This window comes from Manacus candei, unplaced genomic scaffold, assembly GCF_025592945.1.
Source record: "Manacus candei isolate 608988 ecotype Guabito, Panama unplaced genomic scaffold, ASM2559294v1 h1tg000023l, whole genome shotgun sequence".
NCBI lineage: Eukaryota > Metazoa > Chordata > Aves > Passeriformes > Pipridae > Manacus > Manacus candei.
The window spans coordinates 11,925,524-11,943,826 of NW_026138071.1; the positions used below are offsets into that span (position 1 = coordinate 11,925,524).

Here is an 18,303-nt window from a genome sequence, read left to right on the forward strand (position 1 = left end):
ATGGTTCAACTGCTTTTCAAACGCTAAAGACAGTAAGGCTATATACTATATAGATGTGCAGACAGACCTTAGGAATCACTGTTTCTCCAATGTTTCTTGCTCATTCAGTGATTTATAGACAGTCTGTATGCGAAGAGGTGTATTATAACTCAGTAGCTGAACAGTCAGCAGCAAATTGTTGAATTACCTTACTGAAACCAGGCACATGCACTTGATCTCTTGCATCCTGCCTAGGTAAGTGTGCTGACTGGATCTCATCTGTCTGACCCAAATACTGCTTTCCTGCAAATGTGGAAAATAAAAGTCCCTGGAAACTATAGGACAAGCAGTTTCTTCAAAGACACCTGAAAATACCCTGCCTCAGATACCACATTTGAAAATGTTAGCTGTCATCACTGATTGACTTAGATTAATTAACTATTGCTGAGCTGCCCTCCTGTTGTCAAGCATTGGAATGGGCTGCCCAGGGAAGTGGTGCAGTCACTATCCCTGGAAGTGTTCAAGAAATGACTGGACCTGGAACTTAGTGCTGTGGTTAATTAACAAGGTGGTGTTCGGTCAAAGGTTGGACTCTTGGAGGTCTTTTTCAACCTTAGTGATTTCTATGATTCTGTGGCTGCATTTTCCACGTGGCATACTAGCCAAACTTTCAGAATAGCTCAGCAACTGATTTCAAGGTGCTCAGCATTTGCACTTGATACTGTGTTTTCAGATGTGTTCCATACCAGTTTGACATTGTGGTGGGTTGACCTTGGCTGGCTGCCAGGTCCCTACCAAGCCATTCTGTTGTTCCTCCTTAACAGGACAGGGGAAGAAAAATGCAGTGAAAAGCTCATGAGTTACAGCTAGAAATCAAGTACAGACTTACATTAGCAACAGTATATTCTGTGGAAGGATGGGCTATCTTGCAGCAAATACAACCCAACTTAGGATTGTTAAATCAGAAACACAGCATCACAGGGATCCTGAAAAACAGTTAGGGTCTAAGGGCTTCAGAATTCCAGAGGCTGATTTTTGCTAGCTTAAGCTGGACAGAAGGCAAGTTGATGATCTTTACCGTCATGCTTTAAACATTTGTACAGGGTTCTAGCCCTGGCAAAGTTCTGGATTTTTTTTTAATAGAAGATAAAGATTATTTCAAGCTGCAAATTTAGATCCAGATCCAAAGCATCCCAAAATCTGAATATTTAAATTTATATGATGATCCAATCTGGTTTTGGCATTGCAGGCCATTTGCAAAATACTGATCCAATAGCAGATTTTGATTTTGACATCCAACACAGTAATATTTGAGGATTATTTATAAATTTTAGCTTGTATTGAGTTTATTTTCTGCAATATTGGGGAATGGGGGAATGCATCGTCTTAACAAATGCTTAAGGGAATTTTGGGGAAAAGGAGCAAGTTATCTAACTCATCCCACTAAATAAATGATTATCTAAATAATATATATACAAGATAAATAGTAATAGAGAACTTTACAGATAATACAGTATATGCCTAAATGCAGTATCAAATGCAGTCCTAGACATGTTATAATTTCCAGTTCAAGAAGTGTACCAGTACTAAATGACAATGCGTATTTAAAATTGATCCCTTAATTTCTTCCAAGGAAAACACAAATTCAGATTACAGTTTAGGTAGAATGTTTTCCTTGTCTTCCTTAGTGTCAAAGAATAAAGGGAAATTTAAATTCCCCTAACCTGACAAGCAAATCCAACGTTCAGTCATGAAATTGCAACATTATGGAAAAGTTGAATGTTTACCATATTCATGAAAGCTTCATTCTGTTTTGGCAATCAGAAAGTTTTGCTTTTAATCCCAGTTTTAGGACCATGGGCATACCAAATAATATCTATGAACCTCATTCTTTTTTATCCATTAAATGAAATTGGTAGCATCTTTTTTGGTATTGCATAGCTGAAGATTCTGAAGCAAGTTCTGTCTGGGTGGAGTGTTGAAGAGATCCATGGACTTCAAAGGCCTGCCAACAAGGTTGGGGCCTACAGAAGGTTTTTAAGTTACTTTAATCAGCATTAATGAGAGTAGGAGTTGGCCTTTAATATTCTTATGGTGACATAATGTGATGATAAATAGTAACAGATATAGGCAAAGAATCTAAGACATCTTACTTCTTGCTCTGTGCCTAACCCAAATGGTTTTAGGAGAACACATGTTTCACTTCTTCCTCATATGTCAAATTTTGAGTGTCTAAGTTTGAATACTGTGAAAACGGCTTTTCACAGCTCTAGGAAAAAAGTTTCATGTAAAATCTTATCAAATTAATCTTAATACACGTCTTCAATTTCATAGAATTCTCATAAAATCATTTTACACATATACATGGATCCACAAATTTTTAATGACAAATTCATTGCTCATAGCCTGTTACTGTGTTTAATAGCATGCACTTCCTTATAAGAGGAAATGGGACTGATCTGTGTTTTTTCTGAATTGACTGTATGTGCATATTTAGAAATTGAGGGAGGGAGAAAAGAGAAAATCAACGAAACAGTGTATGCCAGTAAACCTTTTGTGAGTGAATAAATTACAATATTCAAACTACATATTTTATTTTTCTTTGCTTTTAGGCAGCAAACCAGTAACCGGTCTTCTCCCACGGTGCCTGATTTTCTTGACAAACAAACGAAAAAGGTACTACTAAGTTTATGTTCTAAAACAACATCATATTATAACTTCAAATTCCTGAGTCCACAGTTCTGCAGTGTGTTTGTGGCTGCTTGGCATAGCCATCTGAACATGAAACCGTTAGTGATGTTTTGAAGTCTTTGAGACAAAAGCCTGCTTGCTAAGAACTTTAGTTCTGTAGAGAGACAGGGAGGTACAGTGAATAAGAGAATCAAAAGGCTGGAAATTTGCTGCTGAGAATAAATGCTAGCTGCTCCCTGAGGTGATTTGTCTGTGCACTTCACTTTCTACAGATGTTAGAGACTCTTTTTTAGTAAGGACCTGAGGTTCTTTGGTAGCACTTTGATATCCTGCTCGAATTCAATATGTGAAATGGAGGAGTCGCTCTGTGACTTGGAGCACAGCATAGTCTTTGAAGTCTGATCCAATTTTTGCTGCTTACCATTTGATGTTGAAAGGATGAAATGGAGAAAATGTACAGTTTTTGCCAGTAACTCTGCTGAGCATATGTAAGATTAAAAAAACAAAATCCCTTGGATGATGTACTTAGAAATGTTAAGCAGATTAATACCTTCCTATAGCTTTTTTCTAAAGATACAAATTAACTATGAGAGGAAATCAGCATACAGTGCATGCTATGATTTAACTGCATGAGGAAAGAGGATAAATAAGTTAAATGGAAAAAAGTAAACAAATGTTTGTGACATGGATGCTAAGTCTGTGTTGCTGAAAGCCACAAGAATCTTGTGTAACTTAAATCTAGCATTAGACATTTCACAGTGTCATAGAAAATAACAAGTTGCTCTCTATGAGATCACAGCTGTAAATTATCATGGCAGAGTGAAATCAATACATTTCTTATGTGCCTACACCAGCATTCTTTATTCCAGAATGATTTGGATGAGATTTCTGCTTCTCCAGTTATTCTAAAACATTCATTCGAAGTAGATGATTCACAATCAATTAGCCAATCCGAGGCAGTTGCAGACCATCAGTTGTCAAGCCTCTTGAGATCTCGTAAAAAAGGAGGTAAGAAATATAGTAAAGTAGCTGCAATATTGTTTAATGTTTATAAGCTACATGTTGTCAGCATGTAGCTTGCTTTATATATTGATGAGGTCTTTTAACCCCTTGAAAGGCAGGAAATATAAAGAAAAAAACTTTTTTCTACACATTTTCAACCCAGAAATATAAAAAAGCCCTTAAGTGTCTGAATTACAGACACAAAAGTATAATGATTTTTAAAATACAGCTTCTACTAAAAGTGTCCTTATTAATCTCAAAATACCCTTTTAATGAAATCAAATCTACTTTCAAGAGCTTCAACTTTCCTTTGCCTTCCAACCTCAAAGTCAAAGACAGTAATGAAATCTCTCATGTCTGGCAGAATGAAAAATAACTCATTTGTTCACACGCACAAAGATTCAGTCAGCAACACAGACCATCTGCAATAATTCTACAATCTATGCAGTGTAGATTTTTATTTTGTTTGCTGTTACGTTATTTTTGCCATGCTCAATAAGAATTTAAAAATTTAAAAACTCTAAGTGAAACTTTTTGACATTTTTTGAGTTTTACCTGGTTTATCTTTGAATATTTCAGGAAGTCATTACCTATCAGAATACTTTTCTCTGTTACTGTAATCCTTGTGTCTTTGCAAATTCATGAATACAGACTTTGTTACTGTATTGTAGAATACATTCCCCAGTTTAAGATGAAGTAGGTTGATAATGTGATATCTGTAACTAGGGCCAAAATGTATATGATAATACATTAATTTCCAGGTTAATACTAAAAATTAGTTGTTTGTAATGTTGTGCTATACATTGACGTTTCTGCTTATTTATTTAATGGGACACCTTTCAACTTGTAAATCTGTAAATATTTATCTGAATAATTAAGCCCTTGTCCTGAAATTTATGTGTTTAAATTTTACAGAGTTCAGTTAAAAAATTTACAATGTAAAGGTAAGAAGATAGATATTTATAGGGAGATCCTTCTGTTACAGGAAATAATGCAAATTCAGTGTTTTTAGTCTTTTATACAGGCATTAGGTGGTTTCCATGCTAAAAACAGAATAGTATGTAAACACAGCAGATTGAGCACATTATTCTCTCTTCATGCATTTCTGTCCATATGGGTTTTGAATCCATAGTGTGGGACTGCAGGGGAAGTTTGCATCACTATCTTAAGTTATTGCATGTTAAGCAATAAACCTGTCAAACAGAAATATCTTCATTGCAGCAAATCCTCTTGAGGGAAGCAGTCAGGGCCCAAATCTATCATCCTTACTCTCACTGGATATTGTATGTTACTCTGCAACTGATCTCCTTGAAATCAAAGACCTCCTGTCTGAGGTAAAACAATTAGAGTAAAACTGGCAGAATTCCACCCTTAGCAAACATATGATTCAGAGCCATTACGCAGTAATTTAGAGAGATTTCAAAAAATGTGAAGTGATAGAAGAATAGAATTTGAAGAGGAGATTAGGGCAACATTGATCTGAACTATTGAAGAAACATCTGTCTTTAAATGAATAAGCGTGCAAATGCAGAGTAAGGAATTGCCTAGTTAAACCTGAAAATATTCAGATAGATGACCATAGAAATCACACTTCAATGAGTAACTATTAAGAAGGTAAACCTGCTGCAGAATAACTTCCTTGGGTGCTTTTAAAAGCACTGCATGCATTCACAAATGCAGATGCTTTCACATGATGCTCAGTCTGCATTCAGTCTTAATGTATGAAGTATACTTTTAAGAAGATAATATTCTTATGCCTATTGTGAAAGCTAAGTGAAATAGCAAATACCTTTTCGGAATAAGAAAACGTATAAAATGCACATGCTTTATAATGTAGAGCGATACTACCTAAGCTGTTATTCACACAAAAATGCTGCCCACTAGGTGGTCCAAACAATGTAAAGACTGTTATTTTTCATAGTGAAACATTATTCTGCAATGCTAGAGATTGATTTTTAATTCTCTTTAAGTTACATTACAAGCAGAACTAGTCTATCAGCCTGGTGGCAGTGCTTGGACCTGGAACACAGAGGCCGATGGGGAAGGGAATGTGACAGGTTGCTGCACTGGCCCATGACCCAGTTATGAAGCAGCGTTGATGTTTGCTGAAGGAGGGAGTCTGCAGGCAGGCTTAAGCACAAAGGGAAGGACAGGCTGCTTATTTGTCTTGAGGCCTTGGTAGGTGAGGCTCTAGTGTAGTCAAGGGGGCAAGAACAGAAAAGGGAAAAAATGGTTGATATGAATTTACATTTTTTTGTATTAATCAAGCAGACTATTCACTCACATCTTGTTATCCAGCTGTGTAATGGCACAGGCTGCCTGTTCTCAGTAGTAGATTGGCAAAGGAAAAATAGACAAGGAAATTTTCAGAAAGATCATGCAAAGACTATACTCCATAATTAATACAGAAACAAAAGCCTCTTTTTCACTTCAAAAGCCTTTACACTGGGTCATCATAAAACTGAGCAGTGTGGCCAAACTGCATGCAGAGCAAGTTAAGTGCATGCATGTCCTATGGTTGTATAGAGTCACAGAGGCTGGCTTTACACTGCCTGGACATTCCCCTGGGCTCTGCCAGAGCAGTGGGGCAAGACTAGTAACAATGCTAAGAATTCGCTCTAGTGTCTCCACTGTGACACATTGCCTGGGCAGAGAGGAGAGTCCAGTCATAAGAAACAATTAAGCCAGAAGTTGATTATTCTAGTCACAATAAAGTAGTACTGAAGGAATCAAAATAGTATAATCTCCAGAGGCCAAGTAGAGGTATTCCCTTAGACAAGATAGATTCCCTTAGACAAGACTGTTTGAAATTATTAACGAGAAGTGAGTGCTTCATAGGGAATTGACCAGTGTAACTTTCCTTCAAAGGTAGATGTGACAGATTTTCTGAGATGCTTTCCTTTGCAAAAGGAAAGCTAATAGTATCTCTGCACTGACCAGGGGATGACATAATTTTTTATGCTTAACATAGACATTTTAAATAACTGAAAAAATGCACAAAGAGTCTCTGGCTATGGACATTCTCTTTTGGGAGAACAGTATTTCTTCTGAATATGTTCAGTTTATGCCTTGTACCTCACAATATTGCCCGCAATGCTCAAATTTTGTGAGAGGTAGAGAAAACTGTCAGGATTTTGTGAGATCTGGAAGTATGCAATCTATGGTGTCTATAGCCACAATCTGAGGCTGAAGTAGTGAATAGTCCATTTCAATATAGCCTTTGATTTTAGATTCTTTAATTTTTATATTTCAAAACTAGTGGAAATTAGGGCTTGACAAGGCCTGGAGTCCCATTAGCTACTGACCCATTTTGAATGTTTTCCTTGTAATATGTATTTTTATTTTTGTGTTATTCATTTTTCTCTTCCTTTCTGATAAACCAATCATAAAATGGGATTTGATGAATGTAGCTGTGTTAGGTTTGGAGAAACATATGAGGTAGTCACTGTTTTTTGCACTGATGGAAGACAAGTAGATAATGAAATATGTCAAGTTAGTGCTTGATGGGTAGGAAGGCTGCTGCCCAGCTGAGAAAGTACTGTGGACAAGTTTTAGTAGGTGCATTGTGGGCATGGAAGACATTATTCCCAAAGTGTTACTCTGTGGTTGTCATCACACAGATGATATTTATAGATTCTTCACCCTAAACAGGAAATATAAAATAATGATGACTTCATTAATTGTTAGGACTTAACTCCAGTTTTAAGGAATTGATCCAACTTTAATTCTGTCAGGACCATAATCGTATTAAAATACCCAAGTCACAGAGAATAGGTGGCTTGGGTGTTCTGAGTACAGTTTTCTTTGAGTCAGACTTTGTTATTGAAAATACTTTAAACGGCCTCAATCTCAGCCCTGGAGTACAGTCTTGATTTGATGTCTTGCAATTGCAAATGAAAGGTGCTTAAATATAGAGAACCATCTTACACTACATTGTAGTTTAACTGTTGTAGTAGAGTTCTAACTCTGATCTCATTAATTCCTAGTTTTACATTGTTTTACAAAAGGTAACAGCTATGGCAAAGCAACAATCATTAGTGACTTGGAAATGGGGGCACTTTTTATCCTTGGATTTGCAGAAAGCCAATATCCCAACATGACTAATAAGTATTTTAGTAAAGAACAGGTATTATATCACACAAAATGTGGTGTCAAGATCTGGATGCCATGTAACAAAAGATGCCACTTCATTTTCTGCAAGTAGAGAGAGATCAATCTAAGCTATTCAGCTGTTTGTGTAACTCAGCTTCCTGTTTGATTCTATTATAGCAAATCTTCCTTTCTAAATGAAAAACAAAACATAATGTAGTGTGAAATACTGCATAGACTTTCAACTAGTAGTCATTGTCAGATGGGATGATACTGACACGTGAATGCCATGAATTTCAGAATCCTGTCATTCAGGAATGTAAGTGAAAGAATTTGTAATCTATTTAGAATTATTTTTAGTTGTTTAATCAGGAGTTTCATTTCATCATTTTTAAGCCTGCCACTGAGACTAATTTTATATTGAAGGAATGTAAATCATGAAAAACTTGACTGTAGTCAGTAAAATCATAACAGTGAGCAGAATTGGGTTTCAGTTGAAAAAAACTGACGTGAAAAATTTTCTATGTATCTGGGTTTTAGAGAATTTTTGGGCAGAAGATTTGGTTTGGTTTTGGGGGATTTTTTGAGTGGGCCGAATTTGAGTTTGTCACTCTTTTGCAAATAAAATAACATGATTATGGGACAGTCTGACTGTTACAGGAAACTCTAAAAAGACCAAGAGAGTGTGACATAATATGATCTGATTGCACTGAGCATGCTGTACCTATGTGTGAGGCCTCTGAGATCTCCACAGTATTGTCCTACTACATACCACGCTATAGAATTACTATTAGCCATGTTGCAGTCGAAGCGTCTGGCAGAGGAGTTGCTGATGTGGTATGTTGTATAATGAATTTCCAATTCAAAGATCCTGCTGCAGTAGTGTTCTGTGGCTTTTGAACCAAAATCTGACTGGGTATACGCAGGAGAAAAAGTAGCTTCCTTTTCTTTTATCCTTAAAAGAGTATCATCACTGGATTACTAACTTTTTCACACCTGGAATAAATGTGGTGAGGTCCTCACCTTGAGTACTGTGCCCAGTTCTGGGCCCCTCAATTCAGGAAGAACACTGAGGTCCTGGAGTGGATCCAGAGAAGGGCAGCAAAGCTGGTGAAGGATCTGGAGAGCACATCCTATGAGGAGCAGCTGAGGGAGCTGGGATTATTTAGCCTGGAGAAGAGCAGGCTCAGGGATGACCTTATCACTCTCTACAACTGCCTGAAAGGAGACTGAAGCCAGGTGGGGGTCGGCCTCTTCTCCCAGGCAGCTGGTGACAGGACGAGAGGACATAGTCTTGAGCTGTGCTGGAAGAGATTTAGGTTGGACATTAGGAAGAATTTCTTCACAGAAAAGGTGACTAGATATTGGAATGGGCTGCCCAGGGAGGTGGTAGAGTCAGTGTCCCTGGAGGTGTTTAAGGCAGGACTGGACATGGCACTCAGTGCTGTGTTCTAGTTTAAGGAAAGACTGGATGTGGCAGTGAGTGCCGTGGTCTAGTTGACTTGGTGTGTTCAGTCATAGGTTGGAATCGATGATCTCGGAGATCTTTTCCAACATAAGTGGTTCTGTGATTCTGTATTTCTGTTTCTATTATTATAAGAAAGGATTATCCCCTTTCTAGGGTTGTGAGGCTGCATATTTTGGTAGATGGATTCTTTTGGTAAGCTTGTTACTATGCATTGCCTTGCATGTGGTAGGACCCTGCAGGAGCCCCCAGGAGAGACCATCACCTCCCAGCCTGTGGAAAGCCTGAGATTTTTGCTTTCTGGATTTGTGTTTGGCAGGAGTCTGTTAGCTTCACTAGCCATTAGGGTGAGAAACAGTACCTCATTTTCGGGATTCCAGTTCTTCAGCATATATTTCAGTGTGAATTCAGAAAATCTGTCTGCAAACGTAAGTGAAGTCAATTCTCTCGGCCTTATGTAAATTTTTTAGCTAAGACTTGTGGTGGTGATGTTTGTATTCTGAACTCATTCACCCATAGATGGTTTCTGTTAAACCTTTTGCTATTCTGTGGTGGCATGATATGCAGACTGCATTTTGCCAAAGTGTCAGACCAACAAATCTGAAAAGAAATTGGGTTGTTCTCAAGTTTTTCTTTACTGCTTAGCTTCTTAATTGTTTCTTCCCCTCCAACAGACAAAGACACAAACAGTGACAAGTGATAAATACAAGCTTTGATTTGTTAAACACATGTTAGCTCTATGTTTAGCCGTAGGCAGTGAATTTCATTATAGGCTGGTTTACTTCTGGATTGGTTATTGTGATTGCTTCCAATGCAAAAGATTTGACCTGCAGCCATGACTGATTAGTATCAGAGGTGAAAGATAGGATGCGAGTAAACTGCACAGATAAGCTGCAGTAGAGTTCTCCAGAGACAGCTCTACTTGTTCTTTATAAAACAAGTTAAAATTCAGCTTGTCATGACTACATTGCAATAAAAATAATCTGCAGATCTCTCATTGAAAAATCAAAAAATAATAGTAAGAAAACAAAGAAATTTAATGAAGTTGAATAATATAGACACAATAATACAGTACTAAACCCCCACAAATTTTACTTTTTAACACACAATGTCTACTACTGCCTTTCTGATCCAAGCTGCAGTTCACCTGCTCTCTGTCTTCATTTTCTATCCACAGCATACAGGTTTGTTAGAGCACTTCTTTTTGCGATATCTTTGTTGGTAGTTAAGCTTTTCATCATGCAGTACTTCACTATTCTGTTGTTACTGTTTGAAATTCTCCAAGTATTCTCTATCAGCCTATTTTTATTATTTTGCCAAAATTACTGGTGCTCTGAACCATCAGCATATCTCAGATGACTGATATACTCAGGCATATAGTGTGGTTCCTAATTCATTACTCTTCTGTTTCTAAAAAAATTGCACAATTTTATCAAAGTAAACTTTGTTAGAATAAATACAGTAGGTGCAGAGCTTTGAGAGTGCACATAAAGTGAAAATAACTAGTAATATTTTCGATTTTTTAGCAAAGACAAGAAACAATTCAGAATTTATTAACTTTTCCCCACTATCAGAAAACTTTAGATAGTTTCTTTATTTCTGGTTATTTCGTAAGAAAAAGGCTAAGACAGTTAATCATTTACTATGATTTATTCTTCTAGGTGTATATTACCAAATAATTTCTGGGTTTTTGCTGATATTTAAAAATATGGATTTACTCTGCTGAATTCCCCACAGCTGAGTAGTAATAGCTGGATTTCAAATCTTTCTTTTTAGAAGACACTGTATGTTGTCACAAATTATTTTTACAATTCTTCGTAGACACTGTGAAGAGATAGCATGGTGATAAAAGCAGTAACATAATTAATGTGATGGTGACAGGATGGAACATGGAACTCAGAAAGTACCATAACAAATTAATTTCTGAAAAAAAATTACATTTCAAAATCTTAAATACTTTGCATGGGTTTGGATTTTTTTTTTTTGTATGCTAATTCTAGTTATTATTCTAGTGGATTGTGATTAACTCCTAAAAATCTTATACAGCTTAATAGAAACTCAAACCATGGTATATAATTTGCATGGTTGATCAATGTAAATGAAAAAATAAACCACTCAAAACATCTCTGACAAGTAAAAGATAGATACTGAGGACAAAATGTTTGCAACGACCTATGTGAAGATATAGATACTACAAGTTACTTATAGATACAGTTTGATAAATAGGTATTCCATTCACTAAATAATTAAGTCACTCTGAGGTATTTGGGTGGAAAGAAATTACTTTACATCAGTTATTCATTAGCTCTGCTCATGACAATGATTTTATTCCTTGGCTGTCCATCATTACTTCTCTCTACTCACTAGAAGTATTTTATATTTCAGTTCTCACATGGATAACTTCAAGATGATTATAATGATTACGCTGAATATAGCAATAGCAATACTATCTTGTTGCAGTCACTGTGAGCTTGCAGAGCGCCTGTCTGACTCCAGGCAAGGATAATGTATCTTGAGGATCTTCTTTGCCTATGGAGAGAATTATTGGGAACTGGTTGTTATGCTCAAGTGTTGGCACTACAGCAGAAAAATAATGCTACATCCCCACCTTCCCTGCTTATAACACCTTTCCTCCAAGAGAAGCCAGGAGTATCAAAATCATAGAAAGTATTGTTATTGCTGCCAATGGGAGAAAGAGAAGCTGCTTTCCTATGTGTGGTCAGGCACACAACAAGCATATCTTAGTCATAACACAACATATATGAGAGTTTTATGAAATCTTAATATTTCTTTTCCTAAAAATATCTTAGTACCTATTCTTCGTCTTTAAGGTTTGTCCTGCCTTGTACATGTAAAAGCATAAGCAATGAATAGTGTGAAAAGGCAGGAAGCACAACTGTGTAATTACTAAGTATTGCCTCTTGCTTGCCAGGTTGATCTACCCTTAGCAACCAGGTAAATCTGATGGGGAGAATGCAGAGATAACTAACAAGCTCAATAGCATTAAGAATATCCATGAAGACTTGGTCATCTTTAACAAGTCTTTCCTCATCTGACTGTATTACATTTTGTTGGGAATCAAATATAGAGAATGTGTGTGATTGCCTGGTGTTTAAATTGGAGAGCTCTTTACCTTGAGCTGCAGTCAGTATTTTTTCTCTATAGGCTAGAAAGTACATTTTTGATTTTTATTCTGTGGCTTTGGGAGTGCAGTGCTGTTCTCGGGACTCCCTCTCACCAGCGTGCTTATGTTGCCTCATGCGCACACACAAAAGTCACATTCAAAAAAAGGAGAAAAAGCGTTACATTGTTTCAGCCTTTTTTTGTAGTACTGGGATTTGCAAACACCAAAAATGCCCTGCAGCAATGTGGTGCAATTGTTTTTTCTACATTCTTTTAATGCTGTTCTTTACCGCATATTCTTAGTTATGATAAAGAGCATGACTATCAAATGAATAACAGCAAGCTTGTTGGTTTTAAAGGGCTTATTTGAAAAAAAAAGTTTGCTGCAGCTCTAAAAAGAAAAATGAGCTAATTTGAGTAGCAGCATATATGGGTGTAGTTTTAAAAATTCAGAACAGCTAGCTGCTATAGTTAAAAGGGGCAAAAGGGATATTTGTGTGACAAAATTCTTTGACCTATTGATTTGTTTTCAGAGACAGGTGAACATATATAAAATTCAGTTATGCATCCCGTCTCCCCTAATGTCCCAAAAGGGCGCAGGTATAATAAGATTCTGGTTTGGGATCACCCCTCGTATTTTGCTCATCAAACTTGGAGAGAAAGTGATATCAATTTCTTTCATCTGTTGTTGTTCATGTGCTTTCAATTAATATTTCATTCATAGGAAACTGATAAACTGGGAGTAGTACTGTTCTTAATCTCCTCATAAAGATCTGCCCCTTGCAGTGGTATTCAGAACAGCTGTTAGTTCAAGTCTGTAGTATATATCAGTTTTCTGTCTGCTGTATCCAGGCTCAGGCTTTATGCCTTTTGATCATTGATTTAGGGCCCAAGGAGGATGAGTTCCTCAGCTTCATAACCAAAGGAGCTTAACTGCTTTAGAAAAATGGAATTTTGCATGACTATATTTAGATATTTTTATTTGTAAACTGTTGTCTATTTTAAAACATTCCCTCAGAAGAACATAGTCATCAGACAGCCACAGCCAGAGATGTCTCAGGGCATTGCAAATGAAGTAGGATTTTCATTATTTCATTTCATCACTATAAGCAACTTGCAACCTAAAACTTTTAAATTCAGAGATTGCCTACGTGGTGGTAACATGCCACACGAACTAAGCATTGACACACATTGAAGAAAATCATTGTTAATTCACAAAACTCCCTCTTCTCTTTCTACCCACAAAATAAACATGCCCAGTCAGAAAGCAGCATCTGTCAATTTTCAGCTTAAATTCTGTAGCTTGTTTGTAGAATTGTAGTGGTTCATGGTGTGACTTGCAAGGAAACAAAATAAAAAAATATGCATATGGGGAAAAAGAAGGAAAAGAGGAACCAGCCTAACCACCTTTTGGAGAGTGAGTATATCAGTAAGGCAGAAGACACTGACTATGATAGATGAAACCATGCAGAACTTCACATACAGGAAAAACAAGTGACAGACATGGACAGACAACATGGAATAAAAAACAAGCCAGAAGTGGAGTGGAGAGGAATATACCATCAAAGAAGAAAACTCATGCAGACAGGCATGGTAGAGAAAGGAGAAAGAAGGGGATGAGATGAAAAAGTAATGAAAGAAAATAACGTTCAGTTTCAATAAGGACAGAACACTTGGTAGCCCTAGCAGTGAAATGTCCTGCTGTTTTCTGTAATGTTACTTTTCTCCTATCTAATTGCTCACGTTTTTCAGGGAAAAGCGCAATTCTAGCTTTAGAGCATTTGGATGGAGAGTTATGATTATGCTCTGTTTTGAAAAGCAAAATCTTTTGAAGGGCAAACTATTTCCTTTGCAGTGGTGCCCGTATCAGCGCATCACTACTTTGCAACATTTTATATCATTATTTGCAACATAGGGGTTTTTTTTAGGCTTAGGAAGCATGCGTCTCTGAAAAGGTGCAGCATTAATTGGTCCAAAATCTTTGAAGATGGAGAGACCAGATGAAATAAGGGAAAATTTCCCTTGTGTAATAACAACCTGTTCTTCAATGACCCCTTTTTATTTCCTCTTTATGAATTTTGGAGTCTATCCAAAAGAAACCAAACAAAAAACAAAAACAAAAGAAAACAAAAGAAAACAAAACCAAAGTACATACCTAACATTGCATCAGAGAGGAGACAAGGTGAAACACTCCAGCTAGCACAGTCAGTTAAGCAGTTCACTCAGCTTTAGAACAACATTCCAGAAGTTAACTGAGATGGGAGGAATTGAGATTACCCCCACTGGACTTCTAGCACTCTACAGTCTTACATTCTGTACTATACCATCCCATCCGTTGCAGCTGTACAGCCATAATGCCCTCTACCTTTTGGAAGTTACATTTATAAAACTGCAGATAATCTCAACAGGACCTAAATAAATCACTACTAAATTGCTCATGCACACTAGGTTAAATTCTGCCATGATTTATTTTGGGCATTATATGAAGGTCATTGAGAGCACAATTTAAATACTTTGGTTTAAAGTGAATCAAGCTTAGCTTTCAGGCAGTTTTTGTCTTTGCAGAAAAGGATTGAAGAATTTTTCAGTTTTATTTCCTGATGTTAATTCTAATTCCTCTATTTGTGTCTATTTCCTAATTCAGTGTTGGACCTAAGCAAGAACTTTATACTTTTTAATTTAGTGGTGTTTAGTATCAGGCCTGAATTCATTAGCCTATGACTTTATGACCTACAACTAAACCTGTGACTTTATGACTATTAACCTATGAGAAAGACTTGGGAGTTCTCATGGATGAAGCTGGGCATCAGCCAACAGTGTGGGCTTGCAGCCCAGAAGGCCTGGGCTCCACCAAAAGAGGAGTGGCCAGCAGGTCAAGGGAAGTGATTCTGCTTCTCTGGTCTGGTCTCATGAGACCATGGAGTGCTGCACCCAGCTCTGGGGTCCTCAGCACAAGAAAGACATGGACCTGTTGGAGTGCGTCCATCGGAGAGCCACAAAGATGATGAGAGGGCTGGAACACCTCTGCTGTTAAGACAGTGAGAGAGCTGAGGTTGTTCATCCTGGAAAAGAGAAGGTTTCATGGAGACCTCATTGCCACTTTCCAGTACTTTAATGGGGTTTATACAAAAGAGGGAGAGTGACTTTTCACACAGGCAGATAGCGATAGGATAAGCGGGAACTGTTTTAAAGTAGAAGAGGAAAGATTTAGATTAAAAGTTGGGAATTTATTCAGAGTGTATTGAGGCACTGAACAGATTGTCCAGAGAAGTTGTGGGTGCCCCATCCCTGGAAGTGTTCAAGGCCAGGTTGACTGGGGACCTGAGCGACCTGATCTAGTGGGTAACATCCCTGCCCATAGCAGGGAATTTTAACTAGATAATCCCTTCCAACCCAAACCTTTCTAGGATTCTATGGCTTTCTGCATATTTTCTACCTTTTCAAATGTACTTTTGAAAAGGGTTCTAAGGCAAGAGTTCTAAGTCAAGTTCATACTCTTTAAACTAACAGCTTTCAGCTCTATTGATAGTTGCTTCTGAGGACCAGGGCCAGATTTATTCTTTGAGTTGACAGATAAATTAATATCAATGTTTAAGGTCAGCCTCTACCAGTCGGTTATCAAGATCTTATATCCCTTGTTGCTGAATGAGAAAATGTGTCCCAGATTGGTCTCTGGTTAAAGCCTGTAGCTAATAAAGAAATAACACAAAAAGACTTGGGGAAAAAACAAATCTCGATATTCTTGTTTACAGTGGCAGATGACATGCATAGTCCCTCAGTATTGTCAAATAAATTCTCAAAATAAGATTTCTTAGCAATAAGAACACAACTGTCTCTCTTTAGATTTGCAGTTGCATTTACTGTAGTCAGAAAAAGCCAGACTCAGAAGAGCAAACATACTTAAAAGGGTGATGAGAAAGATAAAACTGCACCAAAAAAAGCTTGATGAGGTTATTTAACATGGAAATCCTGAATTTTTATGGAAAGGTAAATAATGTAAATTTAGGTTGACTGGAGGAATGTTGCTACCAGCAAAGGAATAAGCAAACATTACAGGATGCATTTTCAGTAGAACTTTGGATGTGTTTATCAAGAGTTTCCAAAAGTCATTTTTTGTCAGAAAATAGAACTACAGTTTCCAAAACATTCAGTGATTCCGTAAATGACCATGATTTCGTGGTGAGTGTTTCAAATTTTGCCTTGGAAACCTGGCTAAGTTTGATACTCCAGAGGTAGCTGAGTTCTGAAATTTATCACTGGTACATGTGATCTGCAGGATAGCTGAGTTTAACTGTAAAAGAGGTTGTGTCTACCATTTTCTTTGCAAGCTAACTGGAAGATTGCGCATGCTGGGTTGGTGCAAGACAAATGCCTCTCATAACCTCTGAAAAGGTATAGCATGGGAAGGTGTCCCCATATCTGCAGAGATTTCTACAGTTCAGTATCAACTGCAAATGGAAAGGATTAGAGGATATGGGAGAAGAGAGAGGTTTGGTTTTGTTTTTTTCTCAAGGACTTCAGCCCTTTATCCTAGTGGCTTTTGTACGGATTTGTGCTGCCCTGTCTTAGAATGATTCCTATCCTGGGACAAGTAAGAACAAAGAAATGTGCATTGAGCAGGCCTTCTGTGCTAGAGGTGTTCTCTAGAAAGGCCTCAAGGCAACTGTAAATTGGGCCTATTATGCTCAGCATCGTCATGCATCTTCTTGCTACACCATGAATAAGCATGGCTGGTCTGTAAATCCAGCCCATTGTATCTGGATTATATTTGTTAAACTAATGCTTGGGGTTTTGTCTGGCTTTGTGCATACCAAGACCAGAACATTGAGTAAGAACAGCAGATCAGAAACAAGAAACACAAACATTTTAAAATATTGCTCCCACAGATTTGAGCCCCAAGTGTGTTTTATATAAACATTTTGAATTGTGGCTGGATTTTTGACCAGATTGTTTTCCCTGAAGGACCTTTTGAAACAAAAACAAACTGAGCAAAACAAGTTTTGGTGGGGTGGGCCTATGCCTGTTTTCATGTAAGCTGATGACAAAGCTCAGAGCAGGAAGGCAGCAGTGTGCTGGAATCTGGTGTACATTGTGTTCTGCATGTTCCCAGCTGACTTGCCAGGAATGATCTAGAACTGAAACAAGACCCTCTTTTTACTGGGGCACAGGAAAGAAGTCATCACTAATCTAAAACAGTTCAGCTGTTTGAAAACAATAGACTTGGTTAATATGATATCCTGATTGTGGCTTATTCTCATGTGAATGTGTGGTCTGTGTTGCTGGGTGAGGAAGGTGAGAGCTTTTGAGAACTGTTCTTTCTCAAAAAGAACATGAAAAAGAACAGCCCATGAAAGTCTATATTCTATCACTATGGTCTGTCTGCTCCAGTGTGGGTATATCATCTCACAAAAGGGATGCGGAAGTGGTTGGCTTTAGCACAAAGCTGTTTCCAATGGAATACTCCGAGATTATTTTTATGTGAATGTGCCACGTGTCATGGGATTGCAGGAAGGAGACAGGAGGTTTCCACACCCTAGTGATGAAAAAAAATGGAAGGTGAGGAAAGTTTTGCTTGTAATAACTGTTTGAATTTATTTTAATTGGGTCACTTTCATGAAATATTGTAATGCAATTTCTGTAGGTGCTGTATCATTGCACAAACTAAGTCTCCTACCAAGAGCAGACGTGGAGTTGAGTCCCACTGTGTAGTGCTGTGCTTAAGTTTCAGGAAGGGAGAGTGGTTAAAAATTATACAGATTTTTAGTGGTATTGCTTGTCAGGCTTTTTATTTAGCTTCAAATTTGAAAGCTACTCCTTTATTTCTAAACCTTCACATTTGCATCCCTTTGATATGAAATACTTGTGAACTAACTAGAGAACAGAGCTGTGAGTTCAGTAGCCAAGAGATCCTTGATTTATTAACAAAGCATTTCACAGGCTTGTTTGCAACATCT

The 18,303-nt window shown here is 37.4% G+C and overlaps 1 protein-coding gene across 1 annotated transcript in view; it reads left to right on the plus strand.

Annotated features, from left to right (window-relative positions):
* Positions 1 to 18,303, plus strand: part of MYO3B (myosin IIIB) — a 198,163-nt gene that overhangs the window by 146,971 nt on the left and 32,889 nt on the right. The window contains exons 34-35 of the mRNA XM_051787359.1: positions 2,592 to 2,655; positions 3,540 to 3,678. Of these exons, the coding sequence (XP_051643319.1) occupies positions 2,592 to 2,655; positions 3,540 to 3,678 (203 nt within the window). The remainder of the gene's footprint in view (positions 1 to 2,591; positions 2,656 to 3,539; positions 3,679 to 18,303) is intronic.